Raw genomic sequence first — 20,858 nt, forward strand, 5'->3', positions numbered from 1 at the left:
GTAAGACCTCGTATTCCCACATTCAGTGCATGGACAACACATAAAACCATTCTGCTTGTTTGCCTCAGCCGCATCGAGAAACTCATGCACGCCCTTAATGTACTCGCGGGTGTGTCTGTCACCGTACATCCATTGCCGGTTCATCTGCGTGCATTATATATAATTAAGTGTCCAAATTAATAGAAGTTCATCATCACATTAAAACCAAAGTGCATACATAGTTCTCATCTAACAACATATAGCTCTCCAGAGCATCTAATTAATTAAACCATACATTGAAACTATGTAAAACATTTCAATGCGAAAACAAATGCGATCATAATCGCAACCAAGGTAACAATTGATCCAACGGCATAATGATACCAAGCCTCGGTATGAATGGCATATTTTCTAATCTTTCTAATCTTCAAGCGCATTGCATCCATCTTGATCTTGTGATCATCGACGACATCCGCAACATGCAACTCCAATATCATCTTCTCCTCCTCAATTTTTTTATTTTTTCCTTCAACAAATTGTTTTCTTCTTCAACTAAATTTAACCTCTCGACAATAGGGTCGGTTGGCATTTCCGATTCACATACATCCTAGATAAATAAAATCTATGTCACGTTGGTCGGCATAATTTTCATAAACAATAAATGAACCAATAGTTATAAAGATAATATACATACCACATCCGAATCATAGACAGGACGAGGGCCGACGGGGGCGGATACCAAAACCATCGCACTATATAAGATGCAATAATAAATGTAAGAAAATGATACAAGTATCTATCTAAACATACAAGTAAGAATATTTTTCCTTTCAGAAAGAAGATAAGAACAAGAGGCTCACCACGGTGGTGTCGGTGATGAGATCGGCGCGGGTGATCGACGGCGGTGAAGACGGGGACGGGGCGTGACGGACCGCTAAATCTAGACAAATCTCGAGGAAAATGGAGCTTGGAGGTCGAGCTTCGAGAGGAGAAAGCTTAAGTAGTGTGGCTCGGGCATTCCATCGAACACCTCATGTGCATAGGAGGTGAGCTAGAGCACCACAAAGCCCTCTCCCCCTCGGCCAGAAAAAACAGAGCACTGGTGCTCTGCTCTTGCGCGAGGGGGTATATATAGGCACCTCATTGGTCCCGGTAGGTGACATGAGCCGGGACTAAAGGGGAGCCTTTGGTCCCGGTTCAAGCCACCAACCGGGACCAATGGTGGTGGGCCAGGAGCGAGGCCCATTGGTCCCGGTTCATCCCACCAACCGGAACCAAAAGGTCCAGATGAACCGGGACCAATGGCCCACGTGGCCCGGCTGGCCCCTGGGCTCACGAACCGGGACCAATGCCCACATTGGTCCCGGTTCTAGACTGAACCGGGACTAATGGGCTGACCCGGCCTGGACCAAAGCCCTGTTTTCTACTAGTGCTCCATCAGTTCTTAGTGCAGATGTATTCATGGCGTCGCGTGTCGCCACTCCGACGTGCTGCCCGAGGGAGCAAGCCTGTCTATTTAAGCCGAACGGCAGCAACAGAACCCAAGCCTGTCCGCCAGCTTCCCTCTTCTTCCCACCGCCTCGTAATTAACCATGGCCCGGCAGAGGATCACCACCTATCTATGCAATGTTGATGCCTGAATGCCTGTTGCAGATCGAGAAGGAGATCAAGGCCAAGCGTGCCACTCGTGTCGCTGCCGGGCTGCCTTCGGATTCGCCTGATCCGGTGGAGGAGCAGCAGGAGGAGGAGGCGGCGGAGCAGGACCCCCCAGCCCATGGAGGAGGAGGAGGATCCGAAAGCAAACGACGTGGCAGAGCTGGAGGAGGTGTAGCTAGCTGCGGGCTTCGGCATGGAGGACACCCTGGCGGAGTTCAAGGTCGCCCAGGCGGCGAAGATGGCGAACAGAACCGCCATCCTCGAATCCATCCAAGATGAGACATATGTGGAGTCCAACCGACGCTTCATCCAGCAGCAGAGGGCGGAGATCGACGAGCTCTTCACCTCTAGTTTGGACGACAAGCTACCACACGTGCACATCTACTCGGAGCTAGGGACAGAGATAGTGGACATCTCTAATGATGAGTAGTCCACATATGCACGTAGTATGTAGGTTCTTTTATCTGCATGGTTAGTATGGATTTGAGATTTCATGTTTGAGGTACATAGTTGCGGTGGGCGATTTTTGTGTGATGTTCAGAAACTATCCGCGGACACGCTCAGACGCGTCCGCGGACGTTTCGGAGCCGGATTTTGATACTTCTAGTTTAGATGCTCTTACAGAATATGTTCACTCGTACTATTTCACTCCTTAGCCAGGAGGTTGGAACCTAGAAGATAGGTCATCATAGATTATCTTTTGAATGGTCATCGGGGGAGACCCCACTTAAATTTAATCTCATTCAAAGAAAATATTGATCTAGTTTATACGGGAAACCGGATACAAAATCTGAATAAGTTGACCCCGTTTTTGAGGAAAATCAGGCCGAAAACCGTACAAGCAACGCCCGGACAAGGCACGCCTAGCTAGCAGATGGAAGGGCCATCGCCATGAAACACACTCATAAATGTGAGGTGTCGTCGAGGGATCACAATGCCAGAACATTGCAAGCAGTCTAACACCGTACGGGCGTGCGTACCAGGCCTCATGGCACAACTCAGGAGCGTCCACAGTCAACGAGTGCCACCAAACATGAACCTTGGCTAGGAGCTCCTCCACGGCTCTTCATTATTTGTGCAATGTTGTTTACATTGTTTATGTTAGGATAGGATCATGGGTTCTCTAAGACTGTTTGGTGTGTTCGGTGCAATGGCGTTTAGTGGTTTTCAAGTCGGCGTTGTTTCATTCTTGTTCGGTTGTCTCGGTGGCATCTTGTTATGTGTGGCGGTTTTTATAATTTTGCTCGGCGTTCAGTTGGTGGCCTTTGCTATCTTTCTTATTGACATATTTCTTTAACCTGCTTTTATATGAGGATTTCTTCTCTAGGTTTGTACAAATGTTGAAAGTGATAAGTCTATACAGAAGTTGTAAGTACTTGCTGTTGGTAGCTCTGTGTTGTGGCGTGTGTCAGTGTAATCGCAAACTTGAAGCCGATACTGTATCCTGAACTTATAACTAAAGAATAGATATATGCAGCACGACCGTCGTGCGTGTAAACCGTCATGATGTAGTCATCGTCTTTCTTATTCTACTCCTTTTGTTTCTTTTATATGACGAACTACATCTTCGTTGTAGTCATCAGTAAACACGACCATATGGTTTCAATGTAGCTTTATTAGCAAATAAAGAGTACTGCCTACGTGCTAATCTTTCCGGCAATGTGGACGGCCACAACGGCATTGGGGGATATCCGAACCTGTGCAGGCATGCGATGGATGCCTCAAGCGAATTACTTTTGTTTGTGGTACTATACACTGTATGCAACTGCCTGTGTTGACACAACAGGAGGCCCGCACTGACCCTCTCGCTCCTGCCGTACCCTCCCTTTTATGGAGCGATGCCATCGCCACGCCGGTGCCGCGTCGGTCTTTGACTATAGGTGCGTAGTGTAGGGTTGTAACGCCCTCGATGCGGCTATATCTCCCACGTGTCGAAGCACGACTTAGAGGCATAACCGCATTGAAAGCAATGTCGCAAGTGAGGTAATCTTCACACAACCCATGTAATACATAAGGGAAAGAGATACATAGATGGCTTACAATCGCCACTTCACACAATACATGAATAAAGCATTACAACATCCAAATACAATCAAGGTCCGACTACGGAACCAATATAAAAAAGAACCCCAAATGCGACAGGTCCCCGATCGACCCCAACTGGGCTCCACTACTGAACAACTAGAACGAAACAACACAAAGGACAAGATCTTCATCGAGCTCCTCCTGAGCTTGGTTGCATCATCTGCACGGGCTCATTGGCACCTGCAAGCTGGTTTTGGAAGTAATCTGTGAGCCACGGGGACTCAGCAATCTCGCACCCTCGCGATCAAGACTATTTAAGCTTATGGGTAAGATAAAGGTATGAGGTGGAGCTGCAACAAGCGACTAGCATATATGGGTGCTAACATACGCAAATGAGAGCGAGAAGAGAAGGCAAAGCACGGTCGATAAAAGTATGATCAAGAAGTGATCCTAGAACAACCTACGTCAAGCATAACTCCAACACCGTGTTCACTTCCCGGACTCCGCCGGAGAGAGACCATCACGGTTACACACGCGGTTGATGCATTTTAAATAAGGTCAACTTCAGGTTTTCTACAACTGGACGTTAACAAATTCCCATCTGCCCATAACCGCGAGCACGGCTTTCAAAAGTTCAAATCCCTGCAGGGGTGTCCCAACTTAGCCCATCAAAAGCTCTCACGGTCAACGAAGGATATTCCTTGTAGCGGAAAGACCCGATCAGACTCGGAATCCCGGTTACAAGACATTTCGACAATGGCAAAACAAGTCCAGCAACACTGCCCGAATGTGCCGACAAATCTCAATAGGAGCTGCACATATCTCATTCTCAGGGCACACTCAGATGAGACTAGCTACGAGTAAAACCAAACCTCAAATTTCCCCGAGGTGGCCCCATAGGCAGCTCAGTTCGGACCAACACTCAGAGGAGCACTGGCCTGGGGGGGTTAAAATAAAGATGACCCTCGAGAGAGCGACTCCCAAGGGAAAAGTAGGTGGTGGTGAGGCAAATGGTAAAACCAAGGTTGGGCATTGCTGGAGGAGTTTTATTCAAGGCGAACTGTCAAGGGGTTCCCATTATTGCCCAACCGCGTAAGGAACGCAAAATCCGGGAACATAACACCGATATGACGGAAACTAGGGCGGCAAGAGTGGAACAAAACACCAGGCATAAGGCCGAGCCTCCCACCCTTTACCAAGTATATAGATGCATTAATTAAATAAGATATATTGTGATATCCCAACAAGTAAACATGTTCCAACAAGGAACAACATCTCCATGTTCCAACAAGGAACAAACTTCAATCTTCACCTGCAACTAACAACGCTATAAGAGGGGCTGAGCAAAGCGGTAACATAGTCAAACAACGGTTTGCTAGGACAAGGTGGGTTAGAGGCTTGGTTCACAATATGGGAGGCATGATAAGCAAGTGATAGGTATCGCAGCATAGGCATAGCAAAAGAGCGAGCATCTAGCAAGCAAAGATAGAAGTGATTTCGAGGATATGGTCATCTTGCCTGAAATCCCGCAAGAAAGAAGAACGAGTCCATGAAGAAGACAAACGGAAGTAGACGAATGGGTCCTCACAAACGCGACGTTAACAGAACCAACCCGAAGAAGCAACACCGGAAAGAAGCAAACAACATAGTAAAACAACCACCACATAAACATGGCATGATGCACAATCAAGCATGATGCATGTCCGGTTTAAAGAGGCATGGCATGGCAAAATGCACAAGCAACCCTACAAATTAAGTGGAGCTCAATATGCAACGGGATGCATATTGATGGAACACCACAACAATTATTTAGTTCGATCTCGTTTATGTATCCAACAATATTAAATGTTGTTAGCATGGCAAGAGGTGAAGCAAAGTAAAACTATCTATCTAGACAAGTTTAAATGAGGCCGGAAGAAACGAACAACAATTCCGGTAAATCCCCATATGCATATTTTGGTTATGGTACTGTTCTGCCCTGAACACAATTTTAGGGGTGTTAAACATGCAAAGTGATGCCACCATGTTAAACTAGGCATTTTTCTACCCCATTTACATATAAAGTTTATTAAATTCCGAGTTACGGTTATTAAGTTATGAATGAAACCATTTTAGCACGTTATTTAAGCAAATTTAAACAAACAGCATATTAAACATTTTAAACATGGATGAAAAAGACATATTATGAAACTAGATGAAAAACTAAGCAAGTTTCATATACAAAGTTTTTACATGTGATGCTCCGTTTGTGAGATATTAAATGCATGAAGTTTAGGGGCTGATCTGCAAAAGTGCAACTCCCTGAAAAAATAGGAAAACGCTCTATGTAAAAAAACGATACGGGCTGGATCTGGTTGGCCCATCAGAGGAAAGGACAGGAGCTGCTCACATCGGTCCAAGCACAGTCGGTGGAGGAGTAGGCCGGCTTGAGCTGGGGTCAACGGGCGAAGGGGAGGCGCTGGGCTGCGCGAGCGAAGCAAAGGGAGAGGGTCGAGGCTCGGTCAACACGGGCAGGACTCGTCGATTGACGCGCTCGCTACTACTCGACAGGAAGCAGAGCCGCGGCGGTACGGCTGCTCGCCGAAGACGAAGGAAGGGAGGCGGAGACGGCGGATCTGGACGGAGGGGGCGGATGCAGGTGAAGAAGCTCCAGGTGGAGAAATCAGAGGGAGGAGGAGAGGAAACAGGGCGGCGGCTACTCATCTCCGACAAGGTCGGAGCTCCGGCGAGGCCTGGTGGCCGGAGCAGCGACGTGAGGCGGCGGGGTCGATCTGGATCGGGAGGAGCTCGGGCACAGGCACGAGGGCAGCGGCGGAGCAGTGGCTTGCGGGGGCTCCTCTCCTCTCGATGGAGCTCGGGAACGAGGGCACGGGGAGTAGCGGGAAGGTGCCTGGGTTCAACTCCGGCAAGGGGAGTCGCGGATTGGAGCTCGGGACGGTCGGCGCGCGATGAGCTCCTGCGGGACACGGGCACGAGAAAACGGTCAGGGAGGAAGAGAGGGAAAGAGAAGAAAGAGCAGGGGCGCACGGTGAGGCGTTCGTCCCTGGTTCGTTTGAAGAGACGAGGCGCTGGGGTCGGCCGATGCTCTGCTCGGTGGTACTCTGGCCGGGGCTCTCGGGAGGAGGAGGTTGCGGGATTGGGTGGATCGAGGGGAGGAGAATGTTGGTCCGGTGCTGAAAACGAGGGAGTTGGTCGGGATCGACTGGGAATGGGTGGATGGCTCTCGGAGGATCCCAATGAAGAGAGTGTCGGCGGCGAGGAGGATTGGTGGATTGGACAGGATAGGCTAGGGTTTGACTGGTTATTTATAGTATCGGATTTTTGGTTAGGGACTATCTGGAGCCTCCGATCAAAATCGGACGGACGCGAATAAAATAGCTAGGGAGTCCAAATAAGAAAACGGTGATGTTTTGTAGATGTTTGGGGATGTTCCGGACACAACGGTGGCGACAGTCCGAGTCGGGTCCGGAACAACTTTTCGAACGCGCGTGTGAGGAGGGCCGCGGGCTGACGAGAGGGGTTAGGTAGGGCATGAGGGTGTGTAGTGAAATGTGAAGACGGTCTAGGGAGGAAAAGAGAGGGAAAGTCCGGCAACAGTTTTCGGAGACCGAAAACATCCGACGTTAGACCGGCTATACTGCCGCTATAGTTATCCGTTGGGGCAACAGACGATCTCCGAATGCGATGAAACTTGACAGGCAATCTATCTACACGATAATAAGACCACACGACAACTTTCATCCCATTCCGAGAACATTTTCTGGCCACTTATAAAATACTATTTCGGACATGCCGCGGGTGCGTGCAAGTGTGTCTCGGCTCAGAACGGACAACGGACGGAACTGGGAGACCGGGACTAATGCAAGTTTTGAAAAACATGATGATGCAATGCACATGATGACATGGCAAGATGCAACACGCAAGCAAATGACAAGGCCACAACAGCGAATAACTCGAGGACACCTGGCACATCGGTCTCGGGGCGTCACACCACTCCACCACTATGAGAGGATCTCGTCCCGAGATCTAGAATGGCACCGGAGAGAAAACGGAAGAGACAGAGAAGAGGTAAAACTAAGTTGCTTCTTTGACAAACGAGTGAAACCAAAGAACCTTGAGAGGTTGAACAAATTCGAGAAAAGAATACAACAAAGGTGAACAAGGTCGAAAACACTCCGTTAGAAAAGAGGGACAAAGAACATTGCGAAAAACCTTGAGGTTGGAGGGCAAGATATATATTGAAACCACTCCGGTTAAGTCAAGATAGAGAAGGATTAAGAATGATATAATTTGGACAGCACTCCGTCTGAGAAGGGACGCAAAACTTGATAATATGAGAGAACTTGAAAAGAGGGCACGACACTCCGGTAAAATGGATAACACGAAAAGAACATGATCCTGACAAGAACAAGAAGAAGGTTTGAAGAGAGCAACATCACAATGCCTCCAGAAGAAGTGAGAGAATGGGACTGAATGAACAGGGGAGAAAAACAAGGTCTTGAGAGAGCACGCTTACACCAAAAGCTAGAACGAAGTTGTTGGGTTATCAACAACGAAAAGGATAAGCTTGATATGGACTTATAGAATACATCTCAAAATTATGAGGTGACAACCTGCCATTCACGGGAAAAAGAATTGGATTGATAAGAACAAGGAGACGAGAAGCTATCTCACCGGGAGGATAACTGAAGAACTTGGATCATTGATAAACACCATAAGAGCGACAATCCTTAAAGGAAAGCTTTAGGTGAAATATAACCCAAGATAATTCCAATGAAGAAAGTGATGGGTTTAAATACCTCATTCTTGACAACATATGAATCATGAAACATGAACTCAAATTATCAGGAATGATATAATACCACCTCTATTGATACGGAAGGAAGAATTGCACTCCGGATTGCAAGATGAAGAATGCTTGAGCTCATCTGAAAAGAATCTTGATGAACACTTTGAGAAGGAATTAAATCCTTTATGAACCATCATGTAGAACCTTGATGAAGAACTTCGGTAACCGAAAGGATGACAAAAAGAAAGAGAAGTTGAGAATATAAGGTGAAGCCTTGCGATGATTTAGATGGAGCTTCGCGACGATATAATGCAGAAAAACTTGGAACTCCGGAAAAGAAAAGATGAAACAACTGAAATCAAGAATTTTGATGAACCTCCGGAATAAGGAATTAAATCACTTGGATGAAACAATAAGAAGAATTACATTATGCTTATCCTTCACCAATTCAAATTGATGACAAGCAATGGATTTTTGGCATACTACTTATTCTCGTAGAAAGGATTAAGATAGATATAGCACAAACTTGAGAAGATCTTCAACGAACCACCATAAGAATTGAAACAACGAATAAATTGATATGATAAATGAAGGAAGAAGAATCTTGAACGGACCACCATAAGAATTGAAAAAGAACGAATAAAAGATAACGAATCACCAGGAAGAATTTGCAAATGAACGAAGATGCTTGAGAGAATTTATATACATGAGAACGAAGAGATCACGAGCTGATAAGAGAATACTTGAATGATGCACCGGTATGATTTGGAGAACGAGAGTTGAAAGCTGGAATGAATAATTATGAGATGATGGGCTCCGAAGAATCAAACTGAAAAGACTCCTGAATTGCTCCGGAAGGATGAAAAAATTCTGACAATCAAAACAATTATGAGAGTATGGCATCAAGCTAGAATCATGAATCTTTGAGAGAACGGATAAGATATAGAGGAAACATTTCTTCGGTCTTCAAATGTTGATGATGATGAGAATCACCACCAAAAATTGTAGAGGCACTCCGGAATTAAGATTGGAAAGGTTGAACCAACGATGAAAAGAATTTGACAGATCTTGGAGAAAGACATTTGATTGATGACAGTTCATTCTTACGTCAAACTTCGAAAAGAATTTGGGAGTAACTCCGGGAAAAATTAGAAGAGTCAGGTAAGATCCTGGGAAAAGACCTGTGGGTTAGGGCCCACTCAAAAGAAACACCGTAGAACGATTTAAAAGAGAGATAGCGCCGATAGAATTAAAAGGCTTGAATGAGAGAACATCCTCGAAAGATCTTGAACGAATGCAGAGTGGAAACACGAATCTTCGAGATATCTTGAGCACTCCGGAACAAATGAATAGGGAAGAGTGGATGATTATGAGGTGCACCGGTATGATAAAACTTTTGAAACGAGGAAAAGATATGATCAACACCAAAAGCCTGAATTGAATCCACCGGAGAAGAAAGGAATTAAGGGTGATGACCTTGAGGCTCCGTTAAAATCTTCATGAGAATCACCGGGTATGAACATTGATTGAAAAGAAAGAAGAGGCTTCACATGAATAAGAGGATACTTGATTAAGACATCGGATTCCTGGAAGAAAAAGGGTGGGTGGGCGGGAAAACAAAGACAACTTGGGGACGGATGAAACAAACACCGTTGAGAAGAACTGATACTTGATCTTGCGGATGTTGCAATGATCGGATCCACTTGAAGAGAAGTACACCGGTTAAAAAGGATTGACATGGCAATCTCGATGATCATGAAGGATTAGTATTCACATACAAATATGAGAACACCGCTTAGGAAAGGGATGGAATCCACATTTGTCTCTTAAGAAACTCGAATACCACAACTCAAAACAAAACAAAGGATTGGCTTTCAGAATAAGCTGGAACAAACATATGATAGAGATTTCGTCCGAAGTTTTCGTGGTGGGGCCTACATGGGCTCGATCATACAACACCATCATGTACAAGGCAGTGCACATGACATACGAAGCGTCCCCGAGTCGGCATAGCCAAGGACTCTTTAAGACACAACGAGACCACTGTAAAACCAACCGTGGATAGGCGGACCACTAGACGTCGAACCCCAATTTCATATCATACATCTGTCGGAAAGATATCCTAAGAGCTACTTGAATTCCCACTTATAAACTCCCGAAACTTTCCGGTTATCCAATCAGGTGTTGGGGATACAGGGGAAGCATAATATCTCACCCAAAACTAGCAAATCCTACATCCAGCTGTATCCATCCTTCAACACATAACCAAGAAACCTTCGGAAATTGTCTACCTCAACCTTCGAAAAGCATCCGTTATACGAGTTATGGCAATACTCCCGAACTCCCGCCCCAGTACTGGGTGGCGTCGAGGTTATCTCACCAACAACTGCATAAAAGAGATTTTCGATGTCGGCGAAACTAATCTCAGGTATTCCAGAACTGCAACGATAAAATTGTGACGACAACACTTCGGAGCTCAACTCCCCGGGACACTGCCACAACCCCTAAATGACAGGAGGCACCAAGAACAATGTTCTCGTCACAAATCGATCGGAACGATTCCAAAATACCCGCGTGATCCTAAATTTTTTTTAGTGAAATTTGAGAAGAGAAGAGTCATAACTCTATGTTAGGAAGCCATACCAGAGCGATGAAGGGACTGGGAGTAAAAAGAATTCCTAAACTCTCCGATTTATAATTCCTAAATGACTCAAAACATTTTTCTAGACTCAACTCGTCAACTAATTTGATCAAGCAGTGGGGGCTCCTAAGGTCGGGGAAGGCTCTGATTACCAACTTGTAACGCCCTCGATGCGGTTATATCTCCCACGTGTCGAAGCATGACTTAGAGGCATAACCGCATTGAAAGCAATGTCGCAAGTGAGGTAATCTTCACACAACCCATGTAATACATAAGGGAAAGAGATACATAGATGGCTTACAATCGCCACTTCACATAATACATGAATAAAGCATTACAACATCCAAATACAATCAAGGTCCGACTACAGAACCAAAATAAAAGAAGAACCCCAGATGCGACAAGGTCCCCGATCGACCCCAACTGGGCTCCACTACTGAACAACTAGAACGAAACAACACAAAGGACAAGATCTTCATCGAGCTCCTCCTGAGCTTGGTTGCGTCATCTGCACGGGCTCATTGGCACCTGCAAGCTGGTTTTGGAAGTAATCTGTGAGCCACGGGGACTCAGCAATCTCGCACCCTCGCAATCAAGACTATTTAAGCTTATGGGTAAGATAAAGGTATGAGGTGGAGTTGCAACAAGCGACTAGCATATATGGTTGCTAACATACGCAAATGAGAGTGAGAAGAGAAGGTAAAGCACGATCGATAAAAGTATGATCAAGAAGTGATCCTAGAACAACCTACGTCAAGCATAACTCCAACACCGTGTTCACTTCCTGGACTCCGCTGGAAAGAGACCATCACGGTTACACACGCGGTTGATGCATTTTAAATAAGGTCAACTTCAGGTTTTTCTACAACCGGACGTTAACAAATTCCCATCTGCCCATAACCGCGGGCATGCCTTTCGAAAGTTCAAATCCCTGCAGGGGTGTCCCAACTTAGCCCATCACAAGCTCTCACGGTCAACGAAGGATATTCCTTCTAGCGGGAAGACCCGATCAGACTCGGAATCCCGGTTACAAGACATTTCGACAATGATAAAACAAGTCCAGCAACACCGCCCGAATGTGCCGACAAATCCCGATAGAAGCTGCACATATCTCGTTCTCAGGGCACACTCAGATGAGACTAGCTACGAGTAAAACCAAACTTCAAGTTTCCCCGAGGTGGCCCCGCAGGCAGCTCGGTTCGGACCAACACTCAGAGGAGCACTGGCCCCGGGGGGGTTAAAATAAAGATGACCCTCGAGAGAGCGGCTCCCAAGGGAAAAGTAGGTGGTGGTGAGGCAAATGGTAAAACCAAGGTTGGGCATTGCTGGAGGAGTTTTATTCAAGGCGAACTGTCAAGGGGTTCCCATTATTGCCCAACCGCGTAAAGAACACAAAATCTGGGAACATAACACCAATATGACGGAAACTAGGGTGGCAAGAGTGGAACAAAACACCAGGCATAAGGCTGAGCCTCCCACCCTTTACCAAGTATATAGATGCATTAATTAAATAAGATATATTGTGATATCCCAGCAAGTAAACATGTTCCAACAAGGAACAACATCTCCATGTTCCAACAAGGAACAAACTTCAATCTTCACCTGCAACTAACAACGCTATAAGAGGGGGTTGAGCAAAGCGGTAACATAGCCAAACGACGGTTTGCTAGGACAAGGTGGGTTAGAGGCTTGGTTCACAATATGGGAGGCATGATAAGCAAGTGGTAGGTATCGCAGCATAGGCATAGCAAAAGAGAGAGCATCTAGCAAGCAAAGATAGAAGTGATTTCGAGGTTATGGTCATCTTGCCTGAAATCCCGCAAGGAAGAAGAACGAGTCCATGAAGAAGACAAACGGAAGTAGACGAATGGGTCCTCACAAACGCGACGTTAACAGAACCAACCCGAAGAAGCAACACCGGAAAGAAGCAAACAACATAGTAAAACAACCACCACATAAACATGGAATGACGCACAATCAAGCATGATGCATGTCCGGTTTAAAGAGGCATGGCATGGCAAAATGCACAAGCAACCCTACAAATTAAGTGGAGCTCAATATGCAACGGGATGCATATTGATGGAACACCACAACAATTATTTAGTTCGATCTCGTTTATGTACCCAACAATATTAAATGTTGTTAGCACGGCAAGAGGTGAAGCAAAGTAAAACTATCTATCTAGTCAAGTTTAAATGAGGCCGGAAGCAACGAACAACAATTCCGGTAAATTCCCATATGCATATTTTGGTTATGGTACTGTTCTGCCCTGAACACAATTTTAGGGGTGTTAAACATGCAAAGTGATGCCACCATGTTAAACTAGGCATTTTTCTACCCCATTTACATATAAAGTTTATTAAATTCCGGTTACGGTTATTTAGTTATGAATTAAACCATTTTAGCATGTTATTTTAGAAAATTTAAACAAACAGCATATTAAACATTTTAAACATGGATGAAAAAGACATATTATGAAACTAGATGAAAAACTAAGCAAGTTTCATATACAAAGTTTTTACATGTGATGCTCCGTTTGTGAGATATTAAATGCATGAAGTTTAGGGGATGATCTGCAAAAGTGCAACTCCGTGAAAGAAATAGGAAAATGCTCTATGTAAAAAAAAGATACGGGCCGGATCTGGTTGGCCCATCAGAGGAAAGGACAGGAGCTGCTCACATCGGGCCAAGCACAGTCGGTGGAGGAGTGGGCCGGCTTGAGCTGGGGTCAACGGGCGAAGGGGAGGCGCTGGGCTGCGCGAGCGAAGCAAAGGGAGGGGGTCGAGGCTCGGTCAACACGGGCAGGACTCGTCGATTGACGCGCTCGCTACTACTCGACAGGAAGCAGAGCCGCGGCGGCACGGCTGCTCGCCGGAGACGAAGGAAGGGAGGCGGAGACGGCGGATCTGGACGGAGGGGGGCGGATGCAGGTGAAGAAGCTCCAGGCGGAGAAGGATCCATGGGGCAGCGGCGTCCTTGGACGGGCGGCGGCCATGCTTCGGTCCCTGACAGAGAGAAACGGGAGAGGGGAGTGAGTGGTCAGGAGAGACAATCAGAGGGAGGAGGAGAGGAAACAGGGCGGCGGCTACTCATCTCCGACGAGGTCGGAGCTCCGGCGAGGCCTGGTGGCCGGAGCAGCGACGTGAGGCGGCGGGGTCGATCTGGATCGGGAGGAGCTCGGGCACGGGCACGAGGGCAGCGGCGGAGCAGTGGCTTGCAGGGGCTCCTCTCCTCTCGATGGAGCTCGGGAACGAGGGCACGGGGAGTAGCGGGAAGGTGCCTGGGTTCAACTCCGGCAAGGGGAGTCGCGGATTGGAGCTCGGGACGGTCGGCGCGCGATGAGCTCCTGCGGGACACGGGTACGAGAAAAGGGTCAGCGAGGAAGAGAGGGAAAGAGAAGAAAGAGCAAGGGCGCACGGCGAGGTGTTCGTCCCTGGTTCATTCGAAGAGACGAGGCGCTGGGGTCGGCCGATGCTCTGCTCGGTGGTACTCTGGCCGGGGCTCTTGGGAGGAGGAGGTTGCGGGATTGGGTGGATCGAGGGGAGGATAATGTTGGTCCGGTGCTGAAAACGAGGGAGTTGGTCGGGATCGACTGGGAATGGGTGGATGGCTCTGGGAGGATCCCGATGAAGAGAGTGGCGGCGGCGAGGAGGATTGGTGGATTGGACAGGATAGGCTAGGGTTTGACTAGTTATTTATAGTATTGGATTTTTGGTTAGGGACTATCTGGAGCCTCCGATCAAAATCGGACGGTCGCGAATAAAATAGATAGGTAGTCCAAATAAAAAAATGGTGACGTTTTGTAGATGTTTGGGGATGTTCCGGACACAACGATGGCGACAGTCCGAGTCGGGTCCGGGACAGCTTTTCGGACGCGCGTGCGAGGAGGGCCGCGGGCTGACGAGAGGGGTTAGGTAGGGCATGAGGGTGTGTAGTGAAATGTGAAGACGGTCTAGGGAGGAAAAGAGAGGGAAAGTCCGGCAACAGTTTTAGGAGACCAAAAACGTCCGACGTTAGACCGGCTATACTGCCGCTATAGTTATCCATTGGGGTAACAGACTATCTCCGAATGCGATGAAACTTGACAGGCGGTCTATCTACATGATAATAAGACCACACGACAACTTTTATCCCATTCCGAGAATATTTTCCGGCCACTCATAAAATACTATTTCGGACATGCCGCGGGCGCGTGCAAGTGTGTCTCGGCTTAGAAGGGACAATGGACGGAACTGGGAGACCCGGACTAATGCAAGTTTTGAAAAACATGATGATGCAATGCACATGATGACATGGCAAGATGCAACACGCAAGCAAATGACAAGGCCACAACAGTGAATAACTGGAGGACACCTGGCACATCGGTCTCGGGGCGTCACAAGGGTGGCCGGTGGCAACTGGAAAAGATGTTCCAAATGTGATTTTGCCATGGCCTAGTCGATAATCGTTGTGTAAAGTGGATTCCCCTCGTCAGCTAGCCGTGAGTGCGCGTGGGTGGTGTCGGGCCCGGCCGTCGTCGTCGGCATCGAAGCCCCGTCCATTCGGCAAGCTTATAAAACGGCTGCTGAGGATCCCCATTTGTGCAGATTGTGCGTGTCCATCTCAGATCAGAAGCTATCTAGCTTATCAACCAAGAAAGAAGAGCAGTAGAGCCGTGTTTAATCAACCCTGAGCTCCCGTCCGCATCATCTCATCAAGGTCGACCAATGGCGTTTCTGGGAGGATCGTTGGGCGTGACAAGGAGCATCGGCAGCCGGAAGATGACGGAGGGGAAGAGCCACGGCAGGTCCGGGACGTGGCGGCAAGCGCCCGCGCCCGTGAGGCAGCTGTTCTGGAGGCTGAGGCGCGCTGTGCTGAGGCCAAAGCGCCGCGCCGTGAGCTTCGGGTACGACCTCAAGAGCTACTCCTAGAACTTCGATGACGGCCTCGTCCCTTCTCACCGCCTCTAGCTAGCCACACTCGTTCTTCTCAATGTTACTTGCCGCCCGGCCGGACCAAGGCTCGAGGCTGGACCTTGTGATTTGCTCCTCTAGCTCAGCTACCAGTGTACTATTATTAGACAGTATTGTTCATGCACAAGTAGCTTAGTATTGAAAGTCTGAAACTACCAATGAAATGACACATTGTATCTAATGTGCTTCCTTCTATATGTATTGTAGTCTGCAAGCCGTCCCTTGCCACAATGGAATGGGATTTTGACTATTTCTGTTTATGTCGCACGCGCTAGAATACAGTCTCGCACGGGGGCTTCTCTCGCTGACGCTGCCATTTTATTCTCTAGATGAAACAAGTGTAGTATTACTAAGCTGTTGGATATGCCTGCATAGCATATTGGGAGTGAAGTGGATTTTCAATGATAATTTTCAGGAGGCATGATTCGGAACTCGCTTATAAAAGTTTATGATTTTGAATGTAGATCAGTGGTGAGACTAAAAGTTATCCCTTTGATTAAGAAACATTATAATGTATTCCACGTAATCAGAATGTTCAGGCCCCTCGAAACTCCCATTTGGTAGATAATTGCTCATTTAATTTAAGCCAAGATCCATCCTTACTGGAAGCATCAACGAGCGTTGCTGCGCCGTTGAATTGCAACGCCAAAGCTTTGCTCACCTCATTGCACCACGAGATTTAGCAAATAACTTGGAAACTCTGATTGAACGCTTCGAAAGAAAATCTGACATATTCTACAAGTTAGTTGCTTGATTGTTAAGAGGGGCATACATATGCAACTGTTATCTTGATTTAATGTTGTTCAATATAAGTATTTAACAACTGAAACAACAACCTTTAGCACATACAACCATACTTCACGCACACAAGCAGCCTGGGTCCTCGTTGGTTCCCAAGCCGAACTAAACTATTTTGAGATGCCAATGACGGCCAAGATAAATAGAGCAAGAAACCCAACTAAAGCTACAGAGAGAGCATAGAACTGATGGGACGGCTCTGACTAACTACCGAAGCACTAACTCATCACCGCTACTCTCTCATATCATTCCATTTGGAATTACCAAAACATCACCCGAAAATGCACACCTCACTATACTTCTCAATCGACAAAATTGCCACCACATCGGGTTGTCATCACTTGCCCCTCGAACTTCCAGTTGGCCTCCATTTTTCCTTGGGCTATTTTAGTAGAAGTAAGCAGAGAACCACCTGAAGGCAAGAAGCTCGTCCAGTCAAACCAAGCCAAACAGGAGCAATCGCAGGAGAGCCACTACCCATTGGCGATGAAGATGAACTTAGAGATGCACACCAACACGACATGATGATATCTAGCTTGTATAGCAATATCAGAGACATCTCATCAGAAAAACCTTGGGAAAGACTACTAAAACCTTTCATTTCCTGTACGAACCATGGAATCAACATTACCAAACCTAGAACAGGTATCTCTACGATTAAACAGGAGTTGTTGGTATCTTTCTTTTAATTGTGTGAAGTGAAATCGGTTCTTGAAATAAGTGAAATTATTTTTTAGTTGATTGAAATCTGTACTTTGAATTAACCAAAATCAATGATTATAAACTAGTGAAATCTCTTTCCTTGAAATGAGTGAAATATGTTGTTTAAAAATAGTGAAATCGGTTCGTTGAAATAAGCGAAATTGTTATTGAGTTGATTGAAATCATTACATTGAATTAAGTTAAATCAATGATTCAGAAACTAGCGTAGTGAAATCCTTTGTCTTTGAAATGAGTAAAATATGTTGTCTTACAAAAGTGAAATCGGTGTTTTAAAATGAATGAAATATGTATTTTTATACTAGTGAAATCGGTCTTTCTGAAAATGAGTGAAATTATTTTTGTTGAATTAAATGGAACAATTCTTTTGAAGTGGGTGAAATCAATGTTTCTGAAACGAAACCAGTGTTCTAAATATTCAAATGAAATCAGTGTTTTTAATTAATGAATGAAATCTATTATTTAAGAAAGGAGTGAAATATGTTTCGTGAATTTTTAAAATCATTTAAAATATATTCAAATTTGATCTTGTTTTAACGATCTCGTCGCCCTGAATTCAAATATTTAAAAGATTTTAGAATAATTCTTTATTCAAAAGATATCAATGAATTAGTATTTCATAAAAAATAAATAAATGAAAAGCTAGTTTTTCATGGGTGGAGAGAAAGATAATATGTGTGCATGCAGCACTCCGTCCTTCTCTACCTTTACCCGACGAAAAACCACTATCATGGACTTCTATTAGAGTGTATTGCAATGTATTTCTGCAGCAAAATATTTGGTACCGTTAGATGCAGAGACGAAGGGCAACAGATGTGCCGGTAGGTACTGGTGCTGTTAGAATTTCCGCTTTTTATGTCGATTGCTAGGACTGCACAAAAGTTGAAAGTGGTAGGTCTCTACAAAAGTAGAAAGTGCTTACTGCGGATAATGGATATATGGGACACAACCGTGGTGCGTTAAAGCAGCAGGATGCAGCCATCGTCTTTCTTCTTGTCCTCCCTTTGTTTCTTTTCCGATGAAGATTTGTCCCAAAGAACTATATCATCATGATCGGATATATGGGTCGTCACTAACCAAGACAACATGGTTCCAACATATCTTTATTAACACATAAAGAGTATTTGCCTACGTGCCAATCTTTCCACTAATGTGGACGGCCAAATTAAAATCGGGCGATACCCGAACCTGAGCACGAGCATGCGATCCAGTGCTTCTTCTCTTGTGACCTTTTGGTACAACACTATTTAGAACTAAAAAAACACTGGTCGTGGTATGGAAAGCACCAACACATGTCGATGGATGCCTCAAGCGAAATTACTTTTGAGTATGCATCTGTGTCGACACGGCACGAGGCTTCCACCGACCCTATCGCTCCTTGGATACTGTACCTTTGCCTTTTATGGGAGAGAGATTCCATCGCCACGTTGATCAGTCTTTGACTGTAGGTGTGTAGTGTAGGGTCACAATGGGAAAAGATGTTTGAAATGTGATTTTGCCATGGGCTGATCGTTGTGTAAAATGGACTTTTCTCGTCAGCTAGCCATGAGTGCGCGTGTGTAAAGTAGACTTTTCTTGTCAGCGGGCCTTGCCGTCGTCGCTGTCGGTGTTGGAGCCCCATCCAATCCGCGAGCTTATAAAACGGCTGCTGAGGAGCCCCATTGTGCAAACCATCCATCTCAGACCAGGAGCAACCAAATCAAGAAAGAAGAGCAGCAGAGCCGTGTTTAATCACTCATCAAGGACCGATGGCGTTTCTGGGAGGATCATTGCGCATGATGAGAAGCATTGGCAGCCGGAAGATGACGGAGGGGAAGAGCCACGGCAGGTTGGGGTCGTGGCCGCAGGCGCCGGCGCCCGTGAAGCAGCTCTTCTGGAGGGTGAGGCACGCCGTGCTACGGCCGAAGCGTCGTGTCGTGAGTTTTGGGTACGATCTCAAGAGCTACTCCCAGAACTTCAACGATGGCCTCGTCCCTGCCCACCGCCTCTAGCAACACCCGCAGCGTCTTCTTCTTCTTCTTTTCAATTTTACTTGCTGACCGGCCGGAGCACGGCTCGAGGCTGGTGATTTGTTCCTCTAGCTCAGCTACTAGTGTATTAGTAAAAAATTGAGTTGGAAAATACCCAGTGTACTAGTATTAGAAAGTATTGTTCATACACTAGTTGCTTAGTGTTGAAAGCCTGAAACCGCCAACGAAATGACAATGTATCTATGTGCTTCTATGTAGTCTGCAAGCCGTCACTTGCCACAATGGAATGGGATTTCAGCAATTTATGTTTATGCCGCCCTAAAATACACTCTCACCACCGGTGCTTCTCACGTTGTCGCCGTCATTTGATTCTTGAGATGAAACCAATATAGTGTTAGTGTGTAGCTAAGCTGTTTGATATGCACACATATTGGGACTGAAGTGGATTTGCGATGTTAATTTTCAGGAGGCAAGATTTGGAACCCTGCCTTATAAAAGTTAATTATTTTGTATGTAGATCAGCAGTGAGATTAAAACTTTTCCCTTTATTAAGAAACATTATATATGTATTCCACGTGACCAGAATGTTCAGGCCCTCGAAACTCCCATTTGTAGGCCGAGATCCATCCTTACTAGAAGCATGAGTGTGTTGCTGCGCCATGAATTACAATGTCGAAGTTATGCTCGCCTCATTGCACCAAGAGATTTAGCAAATAGCTTGGAAATCTAATTGAACTAAGATGTACTATTATCCTTCAAAAGGAAGTCTCACATATTCTACAAGTTATTTGCTTGATTGTTAAGAGGGTCATGCACATGTAATTATTATCTTGATTTGAGTTGCTCAATATACTCAACGTCCCAAACAACAACCTTTCGCGCATACAAGCATCCTTCACGCATACAAGCAGTCTCAGTCCTCGTTGGTTGCCAAGCTGAACAAAAACTATTTTTACATGCCAATGACGTCTAAGATAAATAGATGCCTAACTAAAAGCTACATACAGAACATAGAACTCATGTGACGGCCCTGACTAACTACCAAAGCACTAACTCACCACCATTACCCTCTCATATCACTCCATTTAGATTTACCAAAACATCACGCGAAAATACACACCTGACTATATTTCTGCATATAGACCATAAAAGGTTCGAATAGTTCTCAAACGGCAACATTGTCACCACAGCGGGTTGTCATCACTTCTAGCCCCTCCAACTTTCCACTTGGCCTCCATTTTTTCCACGGACAGTTTTACTAGAGGTGAGCAGAAAACCACCTAAAGGCAAGAAGTCGTCCACGGCAACCAGGCCAAACAGGAGCAATC

General features: G+C 45.9%; 1 protein-coding gene across 1 annotated transcript; it reads left to right on the top strand.

Moving 5' to 3' along the window:
- The first annotated feature begins 19,242 nt into the window (after positions 1–19,242).
- On the top strand, positions 19,243–19,837 carry LOC123180798 (uncharacterized). Its single transcript, XM_044592943.1, has one exon. It carries the CDS (start codon positions 19,309–19,311, stop codon positions 19,549–19,551), a length of 243 nt encoding a protein of 80 aa, XP_044448878.1. The 5' UTR covers positions 19,243–19,308; the 3' UTR covers positions 19,552–19,837.
- The last annotated feature ends 1,021 nt before the right edge of the window (positions 19,838–20,858 follow it).

The sequence above is a fragment of the Triticum aestivum genome, chromosome 1A, assembly GCF_018294505.1.
Source record: "Triticum aestivum cultivar Chinese Spring chromosome 1A, IWGSC CS RefSeq v2.1, whole genome shotgun sequence".
NCBI classification, from domain to species: domain Eukaryota; kingdom Viridiplantae; phylum Streptophyta; class Magnoliopsida; order Poales; family Poaceae; genus Triticum; species Triticum aestivum.